The sequence below is a fragment of the Amyelois transitella genome, chromosome 18 (assembly GCF_032362555.1).
Source record: "Amyelois transitella isolate CPQ chromosome 18, ilAmyTran1.1, whole genome shotgun sequence".
Taxonomy (NCBI): domain Eukaryota; kingdom Metazoa; phylum Arthropoda; class Insecta; order Lepidoptera; family Pyralidae; genus Amyelois; species Amyelois transitella.
This window is the reverse complement of record NC_083521.1, coordinates 6,176,330-6,188,638: the sequence shown is the minus strand read 5'-3', so window position 1 is coordinate 6,188,638 and position 12,309 is coordinate 6,176,330. Positions and strand designations below refer to the sequence as shown.

Sequence of the window (12,309 nt, the reverse complement as noted above, 5' to 3'; positions counted from 1 at the left end):
TACATTCATTGGCTCTTTGTATTATCCTTCTTAAAAGTTTATGGTAATCATTCATGCGTTACTAATTCCCAAAAGTTAAGAATAGGAGTAGGAAATAATTAGAGGAAAATATTTCAGTTACCCGAAACGTATTTGGAGTTTCCTAATATTTGGCCAATGAGAAACTTTTTATTATTCCAGTTCAGTAATACTCAGCCATCCATCCGTAAATGGAAACGCCATTCAGTACACTTCACATCGATTCGATCAAACGTCTACACGACATAATATGCCCCACTCAACATTCAATAAGTATCGCTTTACTTATGAGTTTGTTGCTTATATACGAAGTTACTCGGTTGTTTTAGCCATAATCATGTAATGATGTGTGTTTAGTCTATAAACATATTATTACGAGGCTTTCTTAGTAGAGGAGTGTTTTATTTTTAAGGTGGTAATGAATCTATGTTACTTTTACTCTTAAATGCCACTTTAACTCTTAAACAGGCGTTTAAGAGTTAAAATCCAGTCAAATGAGTGAGTACAACTCACTAATTTTTTATGAGTTCTACATAATAGCACTCATAGAAATCGGAATATTTTTCCCATGATCAGAGTAGCACTGCATTTATATTTTTTATAAAGAGAGTAACGACTCTGACCGACGCTTGGTTTGTTCAACGTGTAGTCACACCTTGTTTATTTATCATTGCAAAAAATAAATGAACAAAGAACATACAAAACATACTTAATTTTAATCAGAATCCGTGAAGCTAAACGTGTGTGACGTACGGAGCACATAAGTCACGTGTGTCTGCTAAATTTATAGCGTTGTTTGGGAGTTAACTTGCGAACGGTACAAGACAAGACCTGAGCTTCCTGAAGGCTGATTTAATGGTGCATCGTACGGTACAATGTAACAGATTGTGTGCATGGAACGCTGAGCTGATTGGGAGGAGCTCTTTGTACTCGTACGTAGTGGAGTGCGCGTTACAAACGAAGTGAATTTGCACAAGCGAAAGGTTAACAAAGACATTGTGGAAGTAATTACCTTGCAATATAACCTATACTCTTATGTAAATAAATTTAAATGAAGTAAATATAGTAACTCGTCTAGGCACGGTCTTATTAATTTAGCCATTGTTTCTTGACTGACGATGAGAAGTGCGATACTTTTTATAAATTATTGTGACCAATAAGAAAATCTTAAACACAGATGGTCAATAATAAAAAAGAAAGTGAAAAAAGATTGAATTTTAAGCTTCTCTGTTATAATTCTGGTCGTGGTGGCTTTATTAGTCTGGTCAGGATTATATTCATTTGTTTAAATTAATTGAAATGGACAATAATTTGTATGATAAATAATAATTTAAAAACATAAAATAAAAGAAAAGTATTGAAATGTATTATATAGGTAGTTTTCTTTATGTGTTTGTTACGTGTTGTTGTAACAGTTATTCTATCCATAACGTAACTTGCACGGTGTGTACTGCCGTACAATTAAAAGATAATAAATACAATGAACACTCTGGCGCAAAAATTAAAAGCAACATTGGCCATCACCGAAGTCTCACGTAGGTGAAATATATTGTAATAACCGCAGAAAATCAAGGTTTCCACCAGGGATTGGAGGGGATTGCGTATCGACTGTGTCACCTACAGGCCTCGACAAACGCGCAGTATGAATACAAATGGAGGTGTGGCAATCGCCAGTGTTGCTAAGTCACCGCTCTACCTGAGTTTTTTATTTTGCTCGCGGAAATGCCGAGAAATGTAAATAATGATGATTTGAAAATGCAGCCGTGCAGAATTGTGCCATTTGTTTTTACTGAGCGACTACCAATGTAAAACAATTTAATTGGATGTAATAGAGATTCATAAAAATCATACAAGTATAAGATGTTACTACTTCTGTCAGCTCAGCGAGGCATAAAGATTTGCTTTGCATAGCACTTCCCTTATTATGTGAAGGTTGTTTTTTAGTCCCATCATTGTCATAAAAATACTTGGTCTTTGAATTTAATTTTTATTTCTAATTTTCTCCTTATTTTCTTTTATTATTGACGTTTATTTAAAGCGTTTAAATGTTAAGTCCTGTCCATTGAGTTATAGTTTGAAGCAAAAGATAAATCTGTTTCTTTGGCATTAAATATCAAAGCCTGCCTACGCATTCTTCGTTCTTGTAGAAAGAGTCCATTACCCTTGTTAGTAAGGTGGTTATATTTATAACAAATTAGGCATACCACAATTTTTAAAACAAGAACAGATAAACCAACTCGGTAGGTGTGGCATCACGACAATCTGCGCGCTGTTCCGAACAAAACTTTCAACCGAGCCTTCAATAAAAGCACGGAAGCTCCCGCGGCGATACCTAAAGATGTCCCTTATTACACGTCAAAACTCCGAAAATACCCTTCTCGTAAAGACAAAAACTTAAATAGAGAATGCCTTACTCTTTTAACGCGAGAAAGCTTTCGAATTTTATCGGGTGGATGAAAGTTTTACTTGATATATGGCTTTCAAGTGTTTCTTGTAGGTTTATAGGTTTCCTTTGAGCTTACCAATGTAGGTATTTGTATGTTCAAAGTTTGTTTAATTTAAAAAAAAACCATGATATAGTAGCTCCTCGTTTATTTGATATTGAAATAAATAAAAAAAAATGTTTTGTAAATATTTTCACAAACTTCAAAGTAGACAAAGCTTTTTAAATTCGATGCGTTTATTTGTTTTGTATTTTTCCATTAACGCTCAACCGAATACCATATACCTGTTTTTCTAACATGTGGATTTATTAACAAAGTCAAATTGAAATTTATTTTAACCAGTTATATGTAGACTTTGAAGTGAAATTCTATATATTTCTAAATAAATAAATGTTTTTGCTTTTTCCTTTGTGTGAGTTTTTTCTGTAACAAAATATGTGGGTAACAGTATTTTTGTATACTTATATGGACTCGAATTTAATCAATCTTTTTTAATATTCATCAAATATTTTGATTTTCTTTCTTGATAAGCTATGATGTAATAAACGAGGAAAAGAGAAACAAAAAAAGTAAGACAAAATCCGTTATCAAAATGTTTTTCTAAATTTTTAATTCACTGCCATAATTAGATACAATCAAAAAGAAGTAAAGCGTACAACGTTGGAACAACTACAATTTTTTTGAACCATTAATCGCAATTTTAAAAATAGGTGTTCCTGACTTGGTTTATTATTTCAATTCTATAATTGAAGAAATAAAAAACAAGAAGTGCAACTAGTTCTTTATTATTCAGATTTCTGTGAGTGTAACAAAGTTCTTTACAATACAAAGGTAAATATTGAAGTATTCGAGCAGACGTCTCCAGTGGTCTGAAGCGATGCCCTCGACATAACTCTAGGGCGCGGAGTCTCATTCGCTAATGCAGTTTGACGTACTGCATTTTGTTTGTGCATTCGGTCTCATGTCGCCGTTTATTCCATATGTAAATAGCAATAAAACGAAAGGCATTCAAATGTAAATTAGCTCTCTCTGAGAGGAAACGTACTTACAGTATGCGACTTGGTTAAGGGTTTGTTTTGTCATTATATTATAGCTGTGAGGCTTCGCTTCTTTTGGAAATATAAAAACAAAAATATAGTGTATTCTATGCTAATTGGGTTTAAGATTCTACTTAGCTTTTTTAATAAATAAAAATTAAAATGGAAAACCAAAAACTACAAACAAGCATTTGTGAATACATATATACATGTAATCACATCTACTCGAGGCGAATTAAAAATCTATTATCTTATTTTCTCGGAATTTTCATAATATTTACTGGAAAGAAATAGGACTTTCATGATCAAAATTCTCACAAGACAATCTCCAGAACAATTTTTCTAGTCGTACGTAGTCATTTATCGCATGTTACGACGTCATAGTAGAAATAACGATGTTGGGATCCCACCGGCATCGAGCTATGAAACAAATAGACCGAGTGACAGCACGCACTTTTTACGTCGGGGGTAAAACCGTGCAGCGACGTTAAGTTTCTTGTGCAGTGAATCGAGATATTAGAAATGGCCGGTACTTTCTGCCGTTAAATTGAAAAGTAAAGCTTTTGTTTCGTGAAATGTTTTTTGGTCACGTCAAGAGGCTTCTGTCGTAGTCGGAGCGCGGGTTCGATCCAGGATAAAATCACGACGGAAAACAGTATATTTCTTGATGACTTCAGATTTGAGAGCCGTTGTGATTATAATTACACCAAGATATGAATAACTAACTGGCCTTTCAAGATTCTGTTAACTAAAGTATTCAAGAAAAATCCCTAAAGTACAAGTCTATGAAACAATGTGTGAAGAGTTTATGTAAGGCAGTTAGTAAGTAAATTAAGTGCAAATTAGATTTTTTGTTCGTGAATTTTTTACTTAAGAATATGAGTTATACTGTATATATGAATACGAACCATTATGTTATTAATGCCTGAAATAACTAACAACCACATGTAGTGTGTTTGGTTACGGCGCTGCGTTGCGGTTCCTGTGTGTGTGTATCAAACAAAATTTGCAATCAATAATCATCATCATAGTGTTTGACTCTGTGACTTCATCCGAAGGTGGGGTCCGCCTGATGATCACGAAGTCGGTAAGTTAATACTCTATTACTAGCTGTTGCCCGCGAATCTGTTCGCGTGTCTGAAACGGGATAATTCATTATGTTATTCCAATGTCTAAGCTACATTATTGCACCATTTCATGAAATCCGTAATCAGTAGTGTTAACGCAATAGAGTAACAACCACATAAGTACATATCCTTACAAACTTTTGCATTTACAATATATGTAGTAGTAGGATTGTAGGATTTCCAATTTCATAGAGAGAAGTAACTTCTTTGTCATCATAACTATTATTTTAATGATCCAGTATAAAACATTCCATTTAAGCACGTTAAGTTAATTTCTCATTTACTAAAATTATTTCAAGACAATCAAATTTTGGATCTTCCACCTGAACAACACGCTTCCAGGCTTGAAGCTGACAGCTTACATCGGCTGCAGTTTATTGCCTACGGCTCCACTAAATAGTGTTGAATACAGCCTTCCTTTAAGAGCCAGCTACGAGAATAACACATGCTAGAAAAGTTAATTGTTTCAAGAAATGTCGGTAACAATAATTTTAAACGAGAAAATCGCAGGTAAACTTAGATAGTGACATAGTTACCCGAAATATGAAAAAAAAATGCCTGAACCAACAAGGGTATATCCTATAGTATTAAGCGTTGTAGGTACTTGCGTTAATGAAAACATTTTTAAAATGTGATATACGAGCAAATAATATCACATTTTAAAATTGTTTTCATTAAATTAAATAAAAATTATTAAATAAAATATGTGGGCACAAATCGATGTATTCTATTCTGGCTGGGTGTGGGATTATTTTTTCCATATGTCACCATAAATCATTTTCCCTTATGAGATGGTTGCTATAGGTAACGATAATTGTGGTTTTTCCGATCTCATTTGAAATACCTTTAACAAAAACATAAGAGTTTCGTTCGGTAACCCAGGTACTTTAGTTACAAGCCGAAATTTAAAACAAAAGAATTTAATGAAGATGATAAAGCTTTGAATTAATAAAGAGTGAAAATTACATTAATTTCTCTTTTAATTTGCAATATCAAAGAAAGTTTCAACACAGTTTCAACGGCGGTCAATCGGCACGTGTATGTACTGCCATATAAGTGCCATCTATATTTGAATTTTATGTTTTTACTAGCTGTGCCCGCGACTTTGTCCGCGTGTAATAGTTATTTTGGGCATCATTGAAGCCCCCAACGGTGCATAATTTTCCCCGTTTTTTTCACATTTTCTATTATTTCTTCGCTCCTAATAGTTGCAGCGTGATGTAATATAGCCTAAAGCCTTCCTCGATAGATGGTCTATTCAACACAAAAATAATTTTTCAATTTGAACCCGTAGTTCCTGAGATTAGCGCGTTCAAACAAACAAACAAACAAACTCTTCAGCTTTATAATATTACTATAGATTTTAGTAAGGGTAAGTTTTAATTTATATATTGCCTTGAAACCTATAAATAGAATCTAAATGAGGTAACATCATAGTTAACCTTGTAATAAAAACACACAAATTTTGCTGGTAAAACTAAAAACGGGCTCCAAAATTTTATGAAAGTCATCTTCCACATTTTAACGATGATCGTTTAGAAAATGATGCAGTAGAGAAGTACCAAGTCCCTCTATTTCTGATACTCAAGTGAATATTTTGGTCATAATGTGGGAAACTGTATCGTTAACTTTGTAGATCTCAAAATAAGTACTAATTCAAACAAATTGTAGATTCAAGTATACAAGGGAAAGGCCTTGAATATCAAATTTATAATTAACTCTGCCATATAACCTTTTGTTGTAATGTAAATGATATTTTCAATTCATATTTTCATTGATTTACAAAATTAAATGCAGACGAGATAAATACTACATATATATGTATATCGTTCTAATTAGAGCATATACCAATATAAATACAGTTTTGAATTATATTGTATTATTATATTAATCAACATTATCAATATCTAAAGTTTCGTAATATAAATTGCCAAAGTTCGACTGTCTATGACGCGAATCAATTTGTAGAATCTAAAACGGCTGTCTAGACATATACAATACATAATGTTGGAAGGTTTCTCGAGAATACAAACATTGGCACACGAGTACGAAACTACAAAGTACCCACAAGGTTTTAACTTACGGAAAAGTTTGGTATCTTTCTGTAGCAACATTGTTATGAATCTTAATACGGTCGCGGGAAGATTTCCACACGTTTCTATATAGATGTTAGAGTCATAAAATGAAAGTCTTGCGAATTTAGTCCTTATCGCACTAGAGCCAAGAGCCAGGGATGACATATTATAAGATGTATCAATCTTAAGATTTCAGAGAACAGAATGATAACTGGAATGGCAGCCTTTAGGTTTTGGAATTTTATGGCGTAGGGTTAACTTTACCAAAACTTTACTGATAAATTGTTTTATATCATACAGTTTTAGAGGATTGACCTTCTGGTAGGTTTATCACTTGAATAAGGGCTTAGATGCCTTTTATTTATGTAAAACCGTAATAAAATTTCATCATGCATAAAATTATATAAATACCTACGAGTAGTTTCAAAACGTGTTTTACCATCATATTTGGAAAACGTGGTATTATTGGAGCAAAACGTTTATAATATTACAACATAAATCCTTACAAAAATTCGGGTCGTATAATTTAGGTCTTGCCTTTAGGTCTCCATTTACCTAGCAAAAATATTTTATTTTCATACAATACGAAATTATAGAGTCCTTTGAAAGACGATTTCCAAGTACAAATATGGAACATTCGCAAACAAACAGGAATGCAAAGCCAAACGCTACATTTCCATACACATATATTTATCAAAGCGATGTTCATTTATATAAGTGGCACGGTCCTTTGGTTTAATTTCATATGGTACCCGAGCCAAATAAGTCAAAGGAACACACGAACGTACTACACTTTGGAGTTTGGTCTTCGAAACAGGTTTGCACTGCTCGTATGTTCATATAAACCTTTCTTCAATGTTTTGCTTTCGTTTATGTATATGTCGATCTATGGTATTGTGGCTTATCTTGAATTTTTGCGGCGAAGTCAAATTTATTATATATACTTATTACATACAGATTATAAACAGTTATCATATACTCTCTCAAATTGAGTCAGAAACAACTGGACCACGCACGACTTAAAACTTGGCGCGTCTCTGAGAAGCTTGAACGGATTCGGGAAGTGCATTCCAAAGTAGGACAGCCGTTACAGCAAAAGAATTGGAAATTTCCCACCATTTCACAACGAACATACCATTATCAGTGTCAGGTATCGGCAGGCTATCAGAGGCGTCAGAAGCCATGGCAAAGTCGGGAGACGCGGCCCCTAGCAACGCACTGAACCCACCATGTTCACCGCCTAGAACAAATAAATATTCTTCGTAACATTTTTTCTGAGTGAGAACTTTATAAAGGCCGATGTCATATCAAATCAAAATAAAAAAAAAAAGATTAAGAGATTTTTATAGACAACAGTCACAAGGTGAAGTTGAAGTCTCAAATTTTTAATATTTTTAATGTTATTATATCAATTCATAAAAGGAAATGGGCATTGCATTATCAATCAACTCCCAGTTGAAAGGAATAAGCTATGTAGTTTCAACATGACGCAAAAGTCTGTTGAAGAAAATCCCCGATCAATGCTGGTCTGAAAAAATAGTATCTCATTAGTTCATTCAAATCATTCCATGTTACGGTAAACACGACCGAGCGTTGAAATAAAACAATAACAGGTACTAGTACTACAAAAGGCTTACAGACCCGCACACAATTCAAAATAAAGTACCGTAATTGCTTCCAAGCGGATCGCGAAAGTCTCCGTAGAAATAGCAAAGAGCTCTCAAAACTTGTGCTGCTTCCAATCCCTATAAATTATTTATGGCATTTGAGCAATTTCCTCCTTCCCCTCGCTCTAATTATGTAAGATTTGAGTAGCTCTTCCGTGATCCTCGTCGGCTATCAACTGGATTTGGTTAATTGAACACATAGCATTGATTTCATTAGCGATTTCGGAGTGTTTCTTAATTTATGGCATATGTTTGTAGGTAACATATTTCCAGAATCATTACTGAGCTATCAAAGGACTAGGGTCGCATCGTTAGCGCTCTATCAAAGGATGTGGATTAATTAACGACCATCAGAAGTGACAACTTCAGGATCAAACTCTAAGCATTTGTTTCTCAAACGTGTAGATAGACATTTTTGTCTTATTACACTTTTTACATATTACATAGGAACAGAATATTATGATAGTTCCCTTCACTTTTTTTATTCGTTTTATTAAACTATTTTTCTGTGCATGATAAGGATAATTCAACTCTTTTCTGATTTCCTATGCTTGAAATTCTCTACTGCTCCACGTTAACTATTATAACAATGTTTAATAAAATTAAATTACACTCCTCCACAAAGTGCTTCGTCATTTTACAAAAATGTTGACAATTTCAATTAAGAATCGAATATCAGATCGGTTTAATTTAAGCTTTGTTAAATTGATACTTATTGTTAAAACAAGATGGCATTCCTTTGTCAATTAAATAGCCCAAACAACTGAAATTCCATAGTTCGATTCTCTGGTACTATCTGCTACTATGGTATTAATGTGCGCTGCAGTGTAGGAATAGCAATATTTAACTAAATTAAATTGAGTTAGGTAAATATTCACTCTCTGAATTTTAACTCCATTTAGCTGTACATTTTAACGTGTTCCTTCTGTCTTTAAAAGACTGTTGTCTCTGTCTACCTCGCAAAGTTTAAAGACGTGTTTACTAAATAGTGAATGTAAATTGAAGGCTGCCTATTGTGGTGACGCGGCACTTCTAGCAAGTTTTCGGCAGAAAAGGCTTGTGTAAACAGTGCGAGTGACAAGGCCAGTTAGTTTTCTTACATATATGTACAATCACTTTTGAATCCCTTGACAAAGACTAAAACGCCACGTTCAGCTGTAAAGCTCTATGATTGCAATTGGTATTGCTTAACGTCAAGATTTATATCATAGCGATATTATGAAAGCTTTATGTAAGTCCTGAGCATTAGGCAGCTCATCAATGCCATTGCCATCAGTTGGAGCAGAAAAACCTATAGCTTTATTGCTGATTTTAATGACGAGTCCGTATTGCCATAAAATACAAGGGCATTTCGTGTCAGTAAGGAAACTGAGTGGTATTTTAAAACATTGCTACATTTTTATCAATCAACTTTTTTTGTAAGCCAATTAATAAAAATATAGTTTGCCATTTTAAATTTGAAAAAAAATACACGTGAACTGGGAGTAAAACTACTATATCATATAGTATATTTTTTTATATTTTGTGATTAGTTATTACGGTACAGACTACTGAATGACTAAAAACTATTCCAGCTCAGACTCTTCACTTCATTGACCCAGTTTTGGCACTCGTATAGTGTGAACACGTCATAAGTCAAGCCGAGTACGATATTACTTCATTTGCAACTTTATGGGCGCTTCGCCGGTCGAGCGTATAGCCGCGCCGCGCTCCGTTATTTTATGAAAAAAAACTCTCAGGCAGTTTTCTTAAAATTATTATCCCGAGAAGCCGCCCCATTCCTATTCCTTTGTTCCAAATATAGTAGGAAAATAGGTCGTTCACGAAAGAGTGCCCTCTGTTATGTTTTCGTCAAATAAAATGGCGGTATATTTAATTAGCTATGCTTCTTTTCGTGCTTCATGTCTCAGAAAGGTCTTGTTTTTGTAAAGTGAATAGGTATCCTTCTGGGGCTTTGTTTTTTGTTCATAAAGTACATAAAGTAACGATAACATGTTTTATTGAAGTGACTTCAACTTTTTTCACTGAGATTATTAGGATCAATTAATCTCTTTATATATTGTTTATTTATTAACATGAGAATTAAACTGCATTTTCAATTCGATATTTTTTTGCTAGATCAACAAAAAGGTAGTCTTAGTTTTTTAGTAAAGTACTCAAAGAATTTTCAAATTTTAACTATTCAATGTATAAGTTGAAAATGAAAACGAAAGTACGTTGTATGAAAACGTTAAGTATTTCAAGGGACCAGCGAACGTTCAGGGAATGACAACAAATTTTCTTAAAACTTGACATCTTTTTGATAGCAATTCATTGTGGAAAATGTGTGCATTTAAAACGAGTTTGGTATTGATTGGAAAGTAAACACTACTCGCACGAAACTCGTCGGTTGCAGCGTACCAGTCAAGTGCAGCTAAACTTTTCGAAGCACTCTGTACAACGCCTTCCATTTTATATAAAGACTTAGTTTCATTTTATTTTGGTACTTTTGTGTGACGGTGAGAAAATTGCAGAAAATTTCCTTCATCAATAAAGGAACAAGCTTGCTCTTTTGAACTGAGTTGAGCACTTCGCTGAATGAGATCAAGTAAGCGTTCAAAGAGTTACTGCTTAAATGAGATTAGGATATTGGAAATACGAGTTGGTGCTATCTGGCCCCGCAATTCTAATGCGATGTTTGTGTTGTCATGATAACAACTAATCTTATGTCATGTTCAGCTTAAATCTTCTTAGAGGCATTGGGAGGGTTGAAACAGCTGTGTTATCATATATGGAGAGTGCAAATCCGAAGTCTACAATAATCAGGTAACAATTCAAGTTTCCGGTTATTACTTTTCATTCTCTCATGCCAGCTGCCAGCGTAGCTTATTTCTATACAATTTGGAATAATATGAGTCACAGAGTTTTCGCGGGATACGGTAATTTTATTGTTTTAATATAATCAGTGTGAGAGTACTTGTATTTTTGATGATTATTTAATATAAATAATAAATTTATATCAGTTATATATTTATTTAAAACTTTATTACACAAAATAAAATGTACTTACAAGAGGTACAGTTACTAGGTATTGAAAGAAAAGAATAGGGAACACTTCACTGATCTCCGCAAACAAGGGTAGCTCTTAAAAATGAAAAGATCTATTCATCGTTATCATCATCATATCAGCTGTAGGACGTCCACTGCTGAACATAGGCCTCCCCCAATGACTTCCACCTCGCTCTGCTGGAAGCAACCTGCATCCACCGAAAGAACTATTATTAAACTTAATCTATATTTTTTTTGGTATACTTTGTATCTGAAATTTTGTATCTTAAACTAATCTTAAATAGATGATACTCTTCTCGCTTTTATCCTATGATTTTAGCTAAGATAAACTAGCTTAACTTTAGGCAACACCTATGCTAGCTAGATTAGCTCCTAACATAATACTATTCACTATTCGCTAGGTCTCTGACGATACTATCATAAAATGATAAACAAACTCAAAAACTACTAAATCGATTTTGACGAAAAATGATACCAAATGTTGGATGTTTATGTATAAGAATTTATTATAAAATATAGAATCGTTGAGTTAGTATCTTGTAACACAAGTCTCGAACAAACTTCGAGTATAACTTAGTTTGTGTAATTTGTCGCATATAAATTTATTAATGATGGAGTTCAGTAAAGTGTTTTTGTAATAATTTCTTATATTTTTGTATAATGAAAAATATTTCAATACTTAAAACAGTTAAGTTTTGTTACTCTACAAGAATTTACGGTCCACAACGTAAAGTTGTGCTGCCCGCGGGCGGCTGACACGTGACACTTACTTTCTTGAACAAAACACAAGCGCTGTCAGTGTACCCACGTTATCTTGTATCATACATTTCTGTGGTTTCTATTGTACTAAACTTTAAAGTGTGATGAAAAATATTTCGAAAGATGCATGTCAC

At 33.6% G+C, this 12,309-nt stretch overlaps 1 protein-coding gene across 1 annotated transcript in view; it reads right to left on the bottom strand.

Annotated features, from left to right (window-relative positions):
- Positions 1 to 12,309, bottom strand: part of LOC106143407 (zinc finger protein 541) — an 80,473-nt gene that overhangs the window by 47,393 nt on the left and 20,771 nt on the right. The window contains exon 3 of the mRNA XM_060949241.1: positions 7,837 to 7,941. Coding sequence (XP_060805224.1) covers positions 7,837 to 7,941 — 105 coding nt within the window. The remainder of the gene's footprint in view (positions 1 to 7,836; positions 7,942 to 12,309) is intronic.